This window comes from Protopterus annectens, chromosome 10.part0, assembly GCF_019279795.1.
Source record: "Protopterus annectens isolate FY-2018-M chromosome 10.part0, PAN1.0, whole genome shotgun sequence".
Lineage (NCBI taxonomy): Eukaryota > Metazoa > Chordata > Ceratodontiformes > Protopteridae > Protopterus > Protopterus annectens.
This window is the reverse complement of record NC_056744.1, coordinates 1,779,211,396-1,779,231,327: the sequence shown is the minus strand read 5'-3', so window position 1 is coordinate 1,779,231,327 and position 19,932 is coordinate 1,779,211,396. Positions and strand designations below refer to the sequence as shown.

Below are 19,932 nucleotides of genomic sequence, written 5' to 3'. Positions count from 1 at the left end.
AGTAAGAGATTGTGGTGTCTTTCACCCTGATGTGCAACAATTATAGTGTTAGTATATACAACTAGCTGAGAAGCCAGAGGGCACAGTCTTCCATTCCAAAATAAGTATAATCTGTCAGTGTGAGTTTGGAGGTTTTTAATGGCTGTGCAAGGGTTTTTAATGGCTGTGCAAGAGGCCCCAGTTTTGGGATTGTGCCTTGTATTGTTGATCACTACTGCATCACATTTGTGCATGCTACACGTAAGGGATGGGTAATGCACCATTTGTGTCTGGTAACAAGTTTCATTGTGGTGGTGTGGAAATGCTGAGCCTTTACCATCCTGCTGCTGTCATGTACTGCAGGTATGGGGGGGGGTCAATATATCTCCACTGCTTGCTCCATTTATGACCCAGGTCATGACATTACTAACAACTCAAACTGTAAAACATGCACTACTCATGATGGTTTTGCAGCCTAGCATACATGACCATAAGAGAAGGACAGTGAGGGGAAGAGCAGTGTCATCCATGGAAGGAGCCATAAGTACACGTTTTTACAGCTGGACTCCCAGTAATAGGCTATGCACTGCAGCACGTGATACATTCTTGTTTTAATATATCACTGATGTATTAATTCACAAGTATACACTTAACATTTATATTCTACAGCCATCTTGTGTCATGATTAGCTATTATGTCCAAAATGCTGCATTCATTACAGATTGGTGCTCTGTGCATGTGCGTTATATTTTATTGATTGTTTGCTTTGTACTTTTCATTTTCTATGAAATGGAATTATTGATGTGCACAGCCATAATCGTTTTGCATAAGTTATGACTCTTGTAGTGAAGAGCAAAACAAAGGATTTCAGCAAACTGTAGAAAGCCAACTACAGATTCTAAGCACTCCAATCAATTGAAGAGCAAAAAAAAAATGCTGAACTGCCTTTGTGTGCCAGCACTTTGGTACATAGAAAAGCAATGCCTTCTTTAGGAAATATCGATTACACCCTCTAACACTTTGCACCTGGGCTGGTTGCCCACTTCGCCCCACCCTTGCTATGCTACTGAGTGATGTTGACAAGCATGTAAGATATGCACGAAGGTGGATGGTGTCAGGTTTCTGTCTACTTGTGTGGTAACTCCATCACTTACTAATGCAGCCTGTCCAGTGTATCACATGTTCGATCTGTATATTAATGGATCAAGAATGGAATGGCAAAAGCAGGACCATTGCACTCTGCTACACTGCAGAAAAGTCTCATTAATGCAGTTGATGTTTGGCCTTTGACGTGACATCCTGAGTGGAGAAACAAAAATAAACAGCTAAACAATTTGATTGCAAAGGCATTTATTGCAGTAGCAAGAAGACTGTGTCAGTGTAGGTCAGCAAATGGTGATTAGCTAATCCCTGTTTAGATTGCAATTGCAAGAAGATAAGCAAATGCATTTTCTAATGATTTTAAGTTAAAAAGATAAGCAAAATAATGTACTTCCTGGGTTATGGCACATGTATAATCACTCTTTTGTCAGGGTTCTAACTCATATCTCCTGTATGTTCTGTTCTCACTCCCCAATCTACAGATACAAATGACAGGAGTATAGTAAAGCTTTTGTTTGACGGTTCTGATCAGATGCTCTTCCTAGGTAGCCCTGCCCCATTACAAGTGAGAGAAAGTTAAAATGGAGGTGACTATGGGACAGTTATGTTCTGTCACTGACTGTAGGGGGACTGTGGAATTAATACATGGTAGATTTATTGACGCATCAGCCAATATACAGAATTAGAACTTCTATTTCACCCAGGTTTGATCTCTGCATGTATGTGGCATCTCTGAGTCTTGTAAATGGCAAAATATCTTCAAGCAGTGATCATAGATGTTAGCAAGGTTTTGAGAATCACAGATAAGCCAATTTCAGTAATCAGAAGTGACTAAAATTGGCTTTGCCTTGCTTTACTTACTTGTCTCCCTGGGACTTCGTGCATTTACAATATTTCATCTGCTTCTAGAAGATAAATATGGAATACAAATGGACAGTGTCATGGGAAGAAATATATTTAATATCTACCATCATGAGGTAACACTTTCATGCTATGTTTCTAACTAGCTATTATTGTGATTAAATGCAATAAGGGACTGATGCCCCCTGGAGCCACCAATCACTTTATGCATGGAAAGTGGTTGTTATGTCAAATTTTTCTCTAGTGATTGTGTGATGTTGGCATGCATACATACCGTATATATATATTTAAAAGCACTTATCACTTTACATATGTGCAATACAGACATCTGCTTTTAGGCATCAGATAACTTCGTATACCATTTAATCTGTTTGTGTATTCACTCATATATGTACAGATGCCTCAAATTTTTAGACGTGAACCTTTCGGCATTTACTTCAAATATAACAATGAATTTAGAGTAATCAAGAAATCAGGCTATAGCATTGGTCATTATTTTTACAGATATTCATTTTAAAATAAAGCTAAATTTACGAACCGTAACTTAAGCATGCCACTTACAGGACAGCAAGGCTAATTACTGCAGGGTTTTTTCTGATTCAAATATCTTCTTTTGAAGCAAAGTGGACTCTCATTTCCTTTCTTTGTATTAAAAATGAAGTTGTGTGTGTTTTTCTGTTGCATAATGTGTTGTCCTATAGTATGTGAGGTTCATCAGTCCGGCTGCAGTCTGGGTCATCTTAACATCAATGGGTTCCAAAGGCAAGGCAACATCATCATTGGCGGAACCTTTCCGATTAACTACGTATCCTCCTCCCCAGAAGTTTCATTCTCAGAGAAGCCTGAGAGCATTTTGTGTGAAAAGTAAGAACGTTTTATACTTTGCAGTATAGGAAGTAGTGTTTGTGCATGTTTTAAATGCGACATTGAATTTATGAATTCCTTTGTAATTCTGTATTTATTTTCTATAGCTAGTACTCTCATTGCTTTTCTGTGACATAATGACCACTTTCATGCTGCTGACAGAATTTTTTAATATATGACTGACAAAATTATTTTCCTCAACAGGTCACATACAGTGCTTGTACAACATAACTGTGTTTTTTTCCATATAGAGTTAATGGCACAATCCTAAGCTTTTTGAAAACGGGAAATGCTGTTAGTTTGAGTTATAAAATAATGTCACATAACTTGTGTTAGCAGTTTAAAAGCTAATTCACTGTATAGCCTGAAATTTGATTTATTTCCATTTTAAATGTTGGAATATGAACAAACATGATCGATCTGTATTGCATTTAAAACAATTGTGCATGCCTTTCTGTGATGAAAGAAAGACCTATATCTATAAAATATCTATCTATAAAAAATGTCTCATAATATTTTAACTATAAATTGATAACAATCCTAACATAATCAGCTTTGTAATGCAATGTTATATTCATCTGTCTAGAAAACATACCATCATATAATTTATTTTTTAATCAAATCACATCATTACCATGCAGGAATCAAGTCAAATAATTGTACACATTTGATTTAATCTAATCCCATTTATTAACTTAAGAATCGCATCTGGGAAGAATTATCAGCAGAGGCGCAGGTAGAAAAGCTCCAATCAGAATGTATATAATATATATATATATATATATATATATATATATATATATATATATATATATATATATATATATATATATAGGCACACACACGCACACATACACACACACACGCACACACACACACACACACACACACACACACACGCACACACATTATTATTGGGTAACACCATCAAAATTAGAAAACAATGCATATTCTAATTGCAAAACATAGGATATACACTAGTAACAAGCATAAATAACATTAGCTATAAAATAATGAAATAAAGGATAGAGTGGATAAATACAGAAGGGAGAATATTACATGAAGAAAACTTAAAATGGTAAGGAATGAGTGCATGATGCTTAGATCCCAGCAGTCAGAGGAAGAGGTATTTATTCTTGCGGCCCCAACATTTTATTAAACTGAGTTAAAAATGGATATGATACAAATATGTGACTGAATTAGGTAATGGGCATTCTACCTCCAGAGTAACTACAGGACCCCTTTCAAGAGAAGCCAAAGGGTATTAAGGCATGTTTATTGTCAGTGCTAGATAGCTTTTAAGGCTGTTTATAGTAAAGCAGAGTCAGTAAATATACTGTTACAAGAAGGAGAATGGGTGAGCGAAAGCACAAATGTCACATTCATCCCAGAGTATGCTATTTAGTAAGACAGCCAGGAGCAGAGCATCTTTCAGGAAAGAGCTCAGTGGGATATCTTTAGGTGTGACATATTTAACTTTTGTTTATACTAATGTTAGTGTAAGAACTTAAAGGTAATACTGTCATGAACACAAGAGGGATTTGGCAATGCATTTGTAGACTTGCTAAGATTTATGTAGTTTAAAGTTGCCTGAAGGTTGGTAATTCCTGCATGATCAGATATGCTCTGGCTATAGCGATTACACTTTAATCAGTCATAAATTATGTAGCCTAACATAGCAGTTTGAGTTTTTGTCTGAACTGTGTCAGCTGTCATTTGAAGGTCAGATTACAGATCATGGTTAATGACACCCTTGACAACTTAACAGAGTTGACAACATCTGTAGGGGTATTATCAAGTGATAGTATTTTGAAGACAGACTCGTTTACTGCTGTAAGTTCTTCTCAGGCAAAAAGAGCTTTTTTTTTGGTATGTTAGACAAAAGTCTGAGATCTGCAGTTAATAATGTAGGTTATTAAAACTGTGCTGGAGTAGAGAAGTAGCATCTGTCATGCCACACCCACATAAAAACATAGTAGAATGATGTCTGTACTGGATAATATTTGCTAAACCAGAAGTTTCTGAAATGTTATGGACGAATATTATGAAAAGGAGAGCATAAAGTATTGAACCTAAGGATAAACGGGGATGCATTAAGTAGTAAAACTGAAATAAGATTATCCCATTTAATGTATATGTACTAATTAATGTAGGTAGTTAACTAGCAAACCTGTGTAAGGAACTTCAGATGGGCCACATTCAACTAACCTCTGTATGTAAGATGCTACTTATGACAGGATGTCTGAAATAGGGAAGAGTCAAAACGACAGACTGTCACTGGAAAAAAGTTTCAGTCTGTCCGGAGATTCTGAAAGAAAGCAGTGATCCTGAGTGCTGCTGTTCTAAGTATACGCAAACAAGGTTTGTCTTAGGAGAGAGAAGAGCAAGATGAACTCATCTTCTAAGGAGTGCATTATGGGAAAATGGAAGCCCAACTGAAAGGCAAAATCATAGTATATCCATCCCCATGCTAACACATTGGGTAAGGACAAAATAAAAATTAATATTGTCAGTTTAGAAATTTAGAGTGTCACAAAGACATTAGTATAGTATACAACATTAAGACGGGATAACATACACAATGCCTCAGTTGTTGGTTATAATTGCCCTTTAAGTGAAGACTTGGATTCATTGATGTTCACCTAGTTTTTTTGGGGCTGGTGAATTAGTTTTTTTTCCCTTCTCATATGTATGATTTTCATGATTGTATTCCAGCTTGTTCTGATAGTAACATTTATGCTGCAATTAAGCACTGTTACCCTTTCTGCTATCTGAGATAATACTCTTCCTGGCAAATGCACATTTAAATATTTTAAGCTACTTTGTCCTGCTACCAGACAATCATCACTCCCTAAATGGCCCATCTCAATACCGGAAGATTGCCAAATTCTGGTAATAACGGCCACACAGGTAAAATACGCACTGTCCAAAGCTAAGAATACAGCATCCATGGGACCAGATGACATCCTGGGCTGTGTACTACATGAACTACAATATGAACTGGCACCTCACCTAAGTGTCATGTTTAATCATAGCCTCCCCTCAGATTTCATGCCCACTGAATGGTGCAGAGCTACAGTTATCCCACTCCACAAGGGGGTATTCACCTTGGATCCTGGAAACTACCGTCCCATCAGTATGATAAGCCTTATCTGCAAGGCCATGGAGCATATTAACATGGGACTTATAAACAAATATATTGACAACCTTCAAACACTGGATCCCACCCAGTTTGGGTCCTTACAGGGCCAATCTTGTCTCCTGAACCTGATTGACTTCTTTGAATCAGTCTCCAGAGCCATGGACAAGGGTAAGGTGGTCTACACAGCCTATCTAGACCTTGCCAAGGCCTTTGACACCATCCCCCACTCTGGAATCATAGATAAACTTACTAAGCTGGGCATTAATCGCTACATCACCCAATGGATTGCTAACTGGCTTACTGACAGAACCCACACTGTAAAAGTAGCCAACTCCAAATCCAGCTCCAGACAAGTGACAAGTGGAGTACCTCAGGGTTCAGTCCTGGGAATGCTCTTGTTTGGCATCTACTTCTCTGAAGTACAGGCCAACACTAAGGGACTCTGGCTAACAAAGTTCGCAGATGACTGCAAACTGGGAGCCATTATTGAATACCCAAATAATGTGGATACTCTACAAAATGGCCTTACAGAAACAGATGCTTGATGCCAGAGCCATGGGCTCAAGCTCAATGCCAAGAAATGTATAGTTATCCCCTTTGGGAAAAAACATGTGTCCATGAATTACCATATAGGTGGCAGTACACTAAACACTGAAAGTGTGATAAGAGACTTAGGGACACAGGTGGACAGTGGTCTCACCTTCGATAACCACATCGCCACAACAGTCAGGAAATTCTTCTATGTGGCACACCTTATCACTAAGGGCTTTTCATCCAGAAAAAAGGAGGTCATTGTCCCACTGTACTCATCCCTCATTAGACCCATTATAGAATACAATGCCCCGTTTGGTATGTACCTCTCAAGACATCTGCAACGACTGGAAAGGCCACAGAAATACCTCACTAAAAGAATCACAGGCCTAAAGCAGATGCCCTACACTGAACGCCTTAAAAAACTCCAGCTATACTCTGTCGCATATCGTCTACTCAGAGGTGATCTCTGCTTAACATACAAGGCCATGTCAAACCCAGAGCTGTTGGACATGCTGCACTTAAAGAAATCCCAATCCCTCAGAACCACACTCTCCAGGGATCTAAACCTTGACATCACAATAAATAAAACATGCTGGAGGGATAGGTTCCTGACCCAGAGACTCCCCAGACTCTGGAATAGATTGCTCATACATGTCAAGCAGAGTGCCTCTTTGGCCCTCTTCAAAAGGAACCTTGATGATTGGATGGGAGAAAGGAAATTCACCCTGGGGATCACGTCAGTCGCCCTGCTAGACAGGGATCCTGGGAAGAAATAGCCAGGGAATTGTTATGGCTAGGCTTCTATAGGCCCTAGGGCTGATAGCCTAGTACCAACCTATGAACCCATTCTTGGCCAATTTATCCATTTATTCTCTCATCACTAACAGTGAGGACAGAACAAGAGGGCCATTATTAAGGCAGCTACTGGACTGGATTTGGATTTTGATTTTTACTTTTAAGCCTTATCTCCTCCTCCAATCCAGTAACAGACCATGGATGGTACTTGCAGTGGGCATTAGCGTGGATCTGTCACTCAGTTGTGCAAGACATTGACATCAGATGGATGTCCTCCATGCCAGCAGAGGGGTATCATTCAGTTTTTTCCATGGTCTCCACCAGAAAAATCAGATCTCACACATGTGCCCCTGGGCATGCACCCATCCTACCTTCTCATGACAGAAGCAAACAGACACCACTTTTCTGTTTCTGTTTTTTCCCCTCACCTGGCTCCTTCATTTCAAGGTCTGCTAATCCGACCACAGTTGTCTGGTTTGTAGTCAAGAGCTTCGTTTCTCTGCACCATCTTACTAGGTAAACCACACTTTAATTTTAGTTGGATGATCAGTACTTTTCCAAATTTGCTTGGCTTCCAATAAATTCCACAGATGGAATGGTTCTCTTACACGATAAAGAAATTTTAACTGTCTTAGTCAAAACATAGTCAATGCTGCCACTGAGTGATGTCCTGAGCTTTTCAGTCCTGAATCTCCAGCACATACTTCAACGTAAACATTACAACCATTCATATCAGAGCTTTCTTCAACAACATACAACTCATGCCTAATGTACGAGGAGTAGTTTCTGGGTCACTTATTTTTCTTTATTTCTGCATTTCCTTTAACTAGATGAACATTGATAGAGTAAAGGTTACTGAGTTTGTGTTATGGACATTAGAAGCCATTTCTGCTATCACAATTGTTTCCTCAGTTCGGGACTCATAGATGCTGATTTAAAGGCATACTTAAGCAGTAAAAGAAGACTCATTGAGCAGCTAGCCTGCCTAAGAATTACGCCTATCACTTAGCAATCGATCCTCCTTTTCAGCCTCACTACATTTATAAATTTCCTCATGCCTGCTTAAACAAATTTCAGAAGTTTCACTCTGTACTAATCACTACAAGTGCTCAATCCATTGTTGTCCACTCTTTCAGTGAAATAAAATTTTATCACATACAAGATGAAGGCTGATACTTTACTTCATAAACCTTTTTCTCTAATCTCCAGTAATTTATGTTAGAGTCAGTTCCTTAACAATTCCCAGATTACACACCCCATTTCTCTTCTATCCACTGTGGAGAACAGTAGTTTTAAAACTCCTGTATCACTAACGACATATAATTTTATAGGCTCTGTAAGGTGAATTCTACATCCACTCTGCTTATGCTGTTTTTAGTTTCACAACAGAGACCAAGGTAAGAACAACTTGGTTTCTTAGACTGTGGCTAGTAACCCTTACAGCCCTGATTTGCAAAATACTGAAGTACTGACAATGTAAAATCCAGATCTCTTACCTGTAGTAATGCCTTGGATATTTTCTATTTTTTTTTTCTGTCACATGGTTATGTCTTGATCTTTGCTCCAAAAGGTATGCAGCGTAAGATGAGAAATATGTGTATCAATTTTTTTGCCACTCTTTATCAATAATTAGTTAGATTACAAAAATTAGGCAACAATTGATTTTGGTAAAAAGATTAGGCAATAAACTGGAATGCACCTTGCTTTTGTTTGCATCATGTTACAGGTTATTATACAGCATATAGTTGAACATTTTCTATGGATTATCTGTTGCATATCTAGAGAAGGTAGATGATGAAACTGTATAGAAGGAGAAGGAGGTCACATGTCCTCCAAATCGTCACTGTTGAGATGTTGATTTCATAGGCTTGTCTCTCCTTTTGCAGCACTGACAAGGGTGGGAGAAGGGAGGTGATGATGAGGAAGAAACAGTCCTTCTTTATCAAAGACTGGATATGTGGCTTACAGCATCAAGGTGTGGTTTCTATCAGCAGTCAGTCTCTAGCCACGACTAATTTTGAGGACCTTGTTTTATATATTGTTAACCAGACTGGTGGACTCATCAAAACTGATTTTTTTCATCCAAAAACTGGATTGTTTGACAAGTGTTACAGATAAATTAATTGCAAGAAAATTAGAAATACACAGATGAAGAAACACTATACAGCAGACTTACAGAAATAAGAGTTGCTAATATACCAATAACCCATAGCTGGGTTTACCCACGGTTGGTGTGGTTTCATTATGAGGATGAGGCCAGAGTGACCAAAGCCAGCCAACCATTGGTAAATCCAGCATTACCCTCATTAAGCCATGGGTTATTGCTATTATACAATGACATTATTTAAGAAAAAATGACTTACTTTTCTTAAATAATGTCTTTGTACAAGAACTCCGTGGTGTTCATCTGCTTTCTTTTAGTATCCTGCTGCTTTCTTCATGTACTGCACATGCCTATGGGACTTACGCTCCCATACTTACATGTACTGCACATGCCTATGGGACTTACGCTCCCATACTTACATGTACTGCACATGCCTATGGGACTTACGCTCCCATACTTACATGTACTGCACATGCCTATGGGACTTACGCTCCCATACTTACATGTACTGCACATGCCTATGGGACTTACGCTCCCATACTTACATGTACTACACATGCCTATGGGACTTACGCTCCCATACTTACATGTACTGCACATGCCTATAGGACTTACGCTCCCATACTTACATGTACTGCACATGCCTATGGGACTTACGCTCCCATACTTACATGTACTGCACATGCCTATGGGACTTACGCTCCCATACTTACATGTACTGCACATGCCTATGGGACTTACGCTCCCATGCTTATGCAGTACCTCAGTGCTTTGGAAAGGAAGCAACAGAGAAAGGAAGATCTTGTTTGTTTTTTTTTTTGTTTTTTTTAAATAAAATTTCAAATGTGGACAGTTCAGCGGTATGAGAATGACAGGGCAGAATTAAATGGAAACTCAGGTGCATTTCTTTAGTTTTGCATGACATCCCTGATTTTCTTGAATTTCTGCACTGTTTCTCTTGTACCTATAAACTGTCTGGGTTTCAAGCTCTGTACTTCTCAACCTCTTAGATCAAGAAAACCAAAAAGCCACAGCATATATTAATAAAAGAAATTCCAAGCGAACTAACTTGTTTCTGTTGGTATATGTTCGATTTTACAATGGGCACGCTGGTTGGGCTGACTAATCAGCATGCACATTTTTGAATGTTAATGCTCAGTCATTGTATAATAGATACGTTTTCTAATAACAGTCGTGATAGGAAGTTAGTTCACAATAGACAGTAATACATATAACACAGACGTACTGCTATAACAGACAATAGCCAATATTTACTAACCACAAGACTGGTATTAATTTAGAATTAAAAAATCCAGTAAGGGACAGAATGCTATAAGCTTAATCTACACTACAGTTAAGCACTATAGACATCATACTGAAGGAAGTAAAACTGTACTTTATTTAACATAATACAGGTGCATGCTTAAGCATGACTTTTTGTCTATTTATCCTTTTGCTGACGATAGTGGATCTTTTCAGGGGAGACCCGAGATGATTTATACCCACCTGAGCTACCACCAGCTCAAGCCGATGGGACCTCAGTTTAATATCTCATCTGAAGGGCATCACACTCAGGAGTCCAGCATCCCTCTGATGGTGAACTGCAATATCATCAGTGCAGTTATGTAGAGTTGGAATAGAACCTACAGCCTTTTGGTCTTTTAGAGCCAAAGGTAGGCAAATGACCTGTTGCACCATAGGAAAAGCTTACGTGTGAATAGTCAGTATAAAATGATACTGCACTATGAGTGGTAACATTTAGACAGGGAGGTACTGAGAGGGATAGAACAAAAGGACAGAAATAAGCAGGGAAGACAATTGAAAGATAGTCTGAGGAACAGTTTAATGGATGAAGAGAGAAGAACAGTTTGATACAGTGAGATGCAGATGTATAGGTTTGCAGAAATAGTACATACACACAAAACTGCAGAAATACAAGAAGATTTATGGAATAAGTAACTGCTGAAAGTGCAGCAGACTGTTACCGTATACAGAACATTTTTTTCTGAAGTGTAGAAGGTGATTTCTGAAGTTACTCGGCTCAAGAATTTGCCAAAGTTCCACTGAGAGAAAATATCATGTTTCAAGGACTGTAGTTAAATATTACATTGTGATGGATGTGTATATATATATATCTATATATCTATATATATATATATATATATATACGTATATATATATATATATATATATCCTGCCAATATGTGACTATAGTCCAGGTATACTGTCTTATATGTGGTTAAGGTTGTTGCTGAATCAGCCCTGCCTTAAGCAACCAGTCAGTTCTTTATGTTTCTAAGTGGCTGCTAATAAAATAAAATAAAATGAAGTATTTTATTTATCAATACCTGATTTACTTGACATTTCTTTTCAAAGAGGCATGCAAGGAAATGTAAGATATTTATTTGATTTATCAAGTGCCATTTTGTTAAGAACTGATTACGTAGTCTGTCCAATAGGGTTGTAAAGTATCGAATTTATAACCTTCCATGGGGCCAGTTTTGACTTATTTATACTAAAGAACAGAGTAAAAGGATAAGAGGGGTTCTGTCCCTGATATAAAAGCTATAATTTCAAATCTGTTCACTGGAGCAGACTCATATTGCCAAGTCTTGATAAAATGAGACTTGACAGGGCATTCCACAGCCAGAGGTAAAGTAATTCTATATTCAAGAATGTACGCCCTTTTGATATTGTGACCTGAAGGACTTTAGCACACCAGGTCTGTTTGTCAAGAACTGCTTCTTTAAGTTCTTGAAGAATTATATTTATTGCTTCAGTATTGTTCTCTGTCTACCTTAGCCTCTGTTGCCTGTTCTTTTGCCTTTAATTTTTCCCAGCATTGGTGTCTTATCTAGTGATCTGTCCTCCCATTATATAGGCAAAGTATACAAGTTTTAGTTTTACTTTCAGGCTTTCCAATGAATAGTCGGGCTTTATTTACTTTATTGTTGACTGATTTGATCTTCTTTTAGTCCACAGAATTCTCCACAGTTAAAGAATAAATTGATTTTCCAGTGTATAGGCTTGCTAAGTGTCAGACTCTCTCAGCCATACGTTATTAATAGGAAACAACAGCTTGAATATACAGACCTTTGTTGATAAATGTTTTATTTGCTCTTCCACGTCTTATCCTGCGTTGCCATAGCATTTCATTCAAAAAACAAGCACCTTTTAATTTGAGCCAAAGAAAATGGAATCTATCATCTTCCCCATCTATTTGCAAAGAGATGATATGGCTATATGACATAATTTTTTACTTTCATTTTTTTATACTCAACAACAAACCAGTATTTGTGTTTCTACTTTAACCTTCATCAACAGGCTCCATTTTCAGCCATAATAGTGGTGGTATCCTCTGAGTATCTGTGGTTGTAAATATTTCTCCCGGCAACTTTAATTTGAATGTCTGATTTGTCTAAGCCAACATTTTGTATGAAATATTCAGTATAAAATCGAATATGTATTGTGATAGTATTCAGCTTTGTATACTCCTTTTCCAATCTTAAACCAGTCATTTAGTCAATATTAAGTTCTGCCTTTTTTTAAATTTATTTACTATTTGTTCACTGGGTAAGTGAATTGGTCTGTTGTATACCTCTCAACTTTTTCATACCAGAAATCTGGACAAAGCCTAAAAGAACGGGGGTCAAAGGGCCAAAAATAGGAACAGATTTTATATATCGCTCTTATAAGCTTAGAAAGTGGCTAGAATACAGGATCAGGTTTTGTATTACCATGCATTTTCTGAAGGATATAAAGTCTGAAACTCAAATGTATATCATTATTTAGTAACTGTACTCCTCAGCAATTTGCCAGAAAAAAAACTCAAATATTATGAGGAGCAGACAAAAACTACAATGCAAAAATATGGACATTCTGCAAAAACCTGGACAGTTGAGAGGCATCTGTTTACCCTTTTCAGCCATGACCTGAGTTCAAAGGATGGAAAATACATCACAGTTGTTCAATCAATTATATTATGTACAAAATGAGAACATGTAAAAAAATTCAGAATATAATTGTAGAGCGAGTGCAGATAGGGAAAGATTAAAATATCAAAAGAACCGCTGCTTTAGATTTTGTATATCATTCCTTCAGGAGGCAAATAAGTTAATCCTCAGTTCTTGAAATACTTGCTGCAGTCTGCTACTGTCCATGCAAGGTTTTAGAGCAGACAATAAAGCAAATGCAAATACTTTTCTGGAAGTCCCTTGTTTTTAACATTATGCAAAAGAAGATGGAGGTTTGATCTCCAATGCTTGTGTCGCCTCTAAAAGCAGCTCATACATCAAGCAGTTCTCGCTCCGTATATCGCTAGCTTGTAGCTTGCATGATCTTTACTACGTGAATCAAACGATAGTCGTTCAAAACTTGAGCACTCTTAAGCATTGTCCTTTTATGAAACTGGAATAGAATCATCCTTTTCCAATCAAGTGGCCACTGTCACGTTTTCCATAATTTTGCAGGATTTTAAGCAATTCTTCTGGAATTATGTAACATCCTGTGGACTTATCAGCCAGGCTTTTTAGGGCCCATTTAAGTTCACGCTGCAGGATGTCAGGCTCTAAATTAGAGAACATGGCATTAATATGTGTCAGTGATGTTAGTGTCCTTCTTATATAGCCTTTTGTATATTCCTACAGCCTCTTCTTAATATCTGCTGCTTCTGTTAGATATCTCCCATCTTTGTATTTTATCTTGCCCATATTTACCTATACGTTTTCTTTAATATCTCCCATTGCTTTGAACCAGTCTCTTGCCTTTCCCCCTCCTATAGCCTTCTTTAATGTCTTTGCTCTGCTCATTGAAATATGCCTTGTTATCACTCCTTGCTGTTCTCGTAAACTCTGATATGGTTTCCTATCTCTGTTAACTTTTTCTCATCTTTATTCGTTGTCCTGTTCTAAATCCTCCGCAGAGTGGTATTTTGCCTTGTTAATCTTCTTTGTTTATTTGGAATATGATGCCTTCCCCTGAACAGTATCACAAATTGCAGCCCGTTATTCCTTCAGGTGCTTTATCCAGCAGGTCTAATTCCTTAAATGTATTCTTCACCTCCACTACATATTTGCTTGGAATGTTGTTGCACTTTTCTATAATAAAATTCCAAACTTTGAAATAAGATGATGATGGCCTGACCTATAATTAGCCAGGTCTTATTTTTTGCTAAGTGCATGCAACTCTTCCATCACAGACTACAAAGAATATAGTATATATATTTTTTTGTTTTAATCATCTGAGGTTAGCCAGGTATAAAAAGGTTCATAGGCATGTACTAGGCTAATGACCACTAAGGCCTTTTTAAGGCTGGCCATGCATCCCAAATCTCTGACAAGTTCTGGTATCCTTGATAAATGCAAGCAGAAGCTTGGAAGTAAAACATTTATAAGCAGGGATATGGAAGATGAACAATTTACAGACTGCCTGTGTCCATTAGAGACATACTTGTCAAACCAGGGATGAACTTCCTGTTCCCCATCCAATTGTTTAAGTTACACTTGACTTGGGTTAGGGAGAAACTCTGTTTTACATGGATGGTGTCTGTTCCAAAGAAGAGGTAGTCTCTGGGATACATACCTGTCTCTCCAGGATTTGCTATCTATATCACAGGCAAGGTTTACATTTTTAGAATGGGTCATTCTGGAGGTATTTGTTTTAGGATATGCAGGAGGTCAGTCAAGGTGGAGGCCCAAAAATGCCTTGTATTCCAGGCATAGACCTTCCCTCAACAGCCTGTAGGAGACACAATACAGAGATAAGGCTTTGAGGTGGTCTGCATGGGACAAGTTACTTATGTTCTGCATTCTTTTAGTGAAGAACCTTTGTGAATGTTCCAGTCTTTGGAAGAGTCTGGTTATGTATATAACAAAGGGGGCATTTTACTCAATTATAGTTCTGATGAATGCTGAATACAGTGAAACAATGACTTTCTTATACTTAGGTAGCACTCCTTTGTTTATAAGTTGCATAGCATACAATGATTTCCTCACTTCTATAGACACATGATGGTCAAAGGCTAGATTACTGTCTACATGTGTCTCCAAGTCCCTGACTACTGGGTCGATCCTAGGGTGTGTTGTCAGTATAATAGTTACCAGGGGGGATGACTTCCTGAATGATACTATTATGTATTTCTTGGGATTCACTTTATAGCTTTGAAATACTGACATATCGAAATTCAGTATTTCGAGCCCATAAAGTAGAATCCTGAAAATAATGAAACCTCAGAAGTGCAAAATTCAAAACCTCGAATACCAGCGGTTTTGAATTTCATGCTTCTGAGGTTTCGCTGTGGTTATGGATGCAGGTAAGTGTGTGTGTGTGTGTGTGTGTGTGTGTGTGTGTGTGTGTGTGTGTGTGTGTGTGTGTGTGTGTGTGTGTGTGTGTGTTAAGGGGTTTGGGTAGGGGCTGTGGTGTGTGTGCGAGGGGGAGTGTGGGGTGCAGGCGGGCATGCCCCTCTTCTTTTATGTAGTAGAGAGCTTGTGTTTGTGTGTGGGGAAGAAGGTGTGTGTGCGTGGAGTAGAAGTGCAAAATTCAAAATCTCCGGTGTGCGAGATTTTGAATTTCGCTCTTCTGAGTTTTCGTTGTTTTAAGGTTTCGACTTTATAGCCTCGAAATACTGAATTTTGACATTTCAGTATTTTGAGGATATAAAGTGAATCCATTTCTTGGCACTTAGTTTTAGTCCATGGTGCTGATGCCAGTGTCAGCCCTTCCTGGAAAACATTAATGTTGGTGGGGGATTCTATGACAGCTCCTAATTTGTAATCATCTGCAAATCTGGTCAGCCAGAGACCCTTGTTATTGGCCTTGACTTCAGAAAAATAAATGCCAAAAAGGAGGGATCCCAGGAACAGTCCTTGAAGATTCCACTTCTGATTGGCCTCTTTGTAGAAGTAGACTCCCCAATTCTAACTTCTGGGATCCTGTCTCTGAGCCAGATTGCTATTCACCAGATGGCATAATGGTTTATAACTAACCTCTTGAGTTTATCAATGATGCCTGAATGGGGTATTGTGTCAAATGTTTTGGCCAGGTCAAGATAGTCAGTGCAAGCAATTTTTCCCATCATTTTGTTTTGGTGACCATTTCAAAGAAGTCCACCAGATTGAGTAGGCATGACCTGCACTTGACAAAACAAAACTGGGTTGAGTCCAGTGTCTGGATGTTTGCTATGCCATTATTATTCATTTTTATGGTAATTCTTTCCATGGCTTTGTATATGAGACTCGTGAGATGTATGGATTTGTAGCTTCCAAGGTCTGTAGTTGGCCCACCTTTGTTCAGAGGGATGACTGTTACTGTCCTCCATTCTTCAGGCACAAACTCTTTTTTGGGCTATGGTTAAATAGTGATTTCAAAGGGCCTGTTAGGTCATGTTTCATGTTACTTAGAAGGCATTACAGTTTAATGAAAATACACCACAATATACTTGTCTCCTACTGATCTCCAGTAATATTCAGGACATCTTCACACCCAAGTGTCACCTCTTCCAGTGTCATTTCAACAAGACTTAAGTTTTCTATTCTCCAATAATTGATTTCAGCAAGAACCACCAACACACTGATGTGTGTGTGTGTGTGTGTGTGTGTGTGTGTGTGTGTGTGTGTGTGTGTGTGTGTGTGTGTGTGTGTGTGTGTGTGTGTCTGATGTACATCCCTCTGACCTTCTGTACTAACTTAGTAATGGGTGCTAACCCTAACTCTGCCCCTTCCCTCAACCCTAGCGCTACACCTTACCTTCATAAAAACCTTCCTGTAACAGTCACTATTCAATACACACTCAAACACACAAACATTCAGAAACACACACTCTGTCTATCCCCTAACCTAACCCTGATCCTAACCCTAAAATACACAAACTTACACACAAACACACAGCACCCATCCTTTGCTCATCCCCGACCCCTAACCCTAATTCACATGCACACATGCAAAAACTGTCAGCCCTCCAACCTGACTTACCTGTCTTGACATTATGCACCATAACATTTCCACTGCTCAGCTATCCATACTGTAAACAGTAATCCACACCCCCTGCATCTGTCAAAGAAATGACATTTGACAAAATGGAGGGGACCCACATATATCTATATCTATATCTATATCTATATCTATATCTATATCTATATCTATATCTATATCTATATCTGTATCTATATATTATAAAAAAATAAGTAAGAGAGCAGTCCACAAAACATGAAAGAAAAAAACAAGAGTCAGCATAAAACTTAAAAAATATATCCATGTTTAATTCAATACGGTGTATATTTTTTATGATATATATTTTTTACGTTTTATGCTAACTCTTGTTTTTTTCTTTCATGTTTTGTGGACAGCTCTCTTATTTATTTCTTTATAATGTGACTTGTGCTATCTTTATTGGGGGCAGTTGCACATTTATCCTTCACAGTGCAGTGTTATTATTCTGTATTGTTTCACTCGTTTATATCTATATATTATTCCCGGGGAGAAAAGCTCAGGTACAATAATAATAATGTAACCGAATCGGTTGCAGGGTAGTATTGTGACTATAGAAGAGCAGACAGTTCTTATAATTCTTGCAGAAACAAGGTTCTGCTGCAGTCAATAATTAAGCTATTCTAGGTGTGTCAATAAGTGATAGCAGGATAACGGGAAAGAAGTAAAGCGAGAATGAGGTGAAGGAAGGAAAGAAGAGAGAAGTGAGAGTTAGATAAAGGAAGGAAAGAAGAGAGAAGTGAGAGTTAGATAAAGGAAGGAAAGAAGAGAGAAGTGAGAGTTAGATAAAGGAAGGAAAGAAGAGAGAAGTGAGAGTTAGATAAAGGAAGGAAAGAAGAGAGAAGTGAGAGTTAGATAAAGGAAGGAAAGAAGAGAGAAGTGAGAGTTAGATAAAGGAAGGAAAGAAGGAGAAGTGAGAGTTAGATAAAGGAAGGAAAGAAGAGAGAAGTGAGAGTTAGATAAAGGAAGGAAAGAAGAGAGAAGTGAGAGTTAGATAAAGGAAGGAAAGAAGAGAGAAGTGAGAGTTAGATAAAGGAAGGAAAGAAGAGAGAAGTGAGAGTTAGATAAAAGAAGGAAAGAAGAGAGAAGTGAGAGTTAGATAAAGGAAGGAAAGAAGAGAGAAGTGAGAGTTAGATAAAGGAAGGAAAGAAGAGAAGTGAGAGTTAGATAAAGGAAGGAAAGAAGAGAGAAGTGAGAGTTAGATAAAGGAAGGAAAGAAGAGAGAAGTGAGAGTTAGATAAAGGAAGGAAAGAAGAGAGAAGTGAGAGTTAGATAAAGGAAGGAAAGAAGAGAGAAGTGATAGTTAGATAAAGGAAGGAAAGAAGAGAGAAGTGAGAGTTAGATAAAGGAAGGAAAGAAGAGAGAAGTGAGAGTTAGATAAAGGAAGGAAAGAAGAGAGAAGTGAGAGTTAGATAAAGGAAGGAAAGAAGAGAGAAGTGAGAGTTAGATAAAGGAAGGAAAGAAGAAAGAAGTGAGGTGGGGGAAGCAGACTCAGAGCTTGGTATGCAAGGTTTAGTATACTAAGGCAAAGAAATTAGCAGTAAATAGGGAGTCAGGAATTAGGAGGAAGCAGTGTGAGCTCAGCCTGGGGTATTACAGGTGATCCCTAAGGAATGCCTTAAATCTAGCCTTATTACAGCTATTTCTTATGTGTTGTGGTATTGAATTCCATGTTTTAGATATCTGATTAGAGAAGAGACCATCTCCAAAGCTATTATTAAATACTTGACAGAGGACCTCAGATTTCTGGAGCTAAAGTATGGTAGAATTAAGTTTTTGAGTGCATGGCAGTTGTGGGGTTGGTATAGTAAGGACAGAGCAATGGTTAATTGGTTTAGGGATAGTAGATTGGGTATTTCAAGTCAATTTAGTATGTGTAGGGTAGAGCAGTGATTAGTAATGGATGGGAAGTGTGCAGTGGATTTTGCTGTTTTATTATAGCATGTCTCCAGTTTGTTTATGATGGTTTTTCTTAGGTTTGTGAAGATAGGAGAGGCATAAAGGAGGGTAGTGAGTAGGTGTGTACTTGCTATGGCATACCAGGTGGGAGTTGTAAGATATGTTGTGGATCTGTATAGGGTGCCAAGTTTCACATGGACCTTTTTGATGGTGATAGCTAGACGTTTTTCAGATTTTAGACATTGATCTATTGTTACCCCAAGGAGTTTAGTATGTTCAACAGGTTCAATTTTCATTTTATTGAAGGGGAAGTTATCAATGTGTGTGGGGGGATAGTCATTTGATTTATGATTTGAGAAAAGCATTAGTTTTGTTTTGTTTGGATTAAGTATGAGTTGGTATTCTATGAGATAATTCTCTATATCAGTGAAAGATTTTGGGGTATTTTCTAGGAGTGTTGGGAGGGATGGCATTGAGCAGATCAGGGTGGAGTCATCAGCGTATTGAACTATGTTGGCTAGATGTGTGGCAGTGCAGAGCATGTTGGTGAAAATGGTGAATAGCAGTGGGTCAAGTATCAGCCCTTGTGACGCCCCCAGTGAGATGGGCTGCAGGATAGAGAGGTCATTTTGCTACTTAACTGCTTGTTGTCGGTCTGTTAAATAACTGTG

General features: G+C 38.2%; 1 protein-coding gene across 1 annotated transcript in view; it reads left to right on the top strand.

Annotated features, from left to right (window-relative positions):
• Positions 1-247: 247 nt before the first annotated feature.
• The window catches only part of LOC122814491 (extracellular calcium-sensing receptor-like), a 130,351-nt gene continuing 110,666 nt past the window's right edge, over positions 248-19,932 (top strand). The window contains exon 1 of the mRNA XM_044087066.1: positions 248-342. Within this exon, the coding sequence (XP_043943001.1) occupies positions 248-342 (95 nt within the window). The remainder of the gene's footprint in view (positions 343-19,932) is intronic.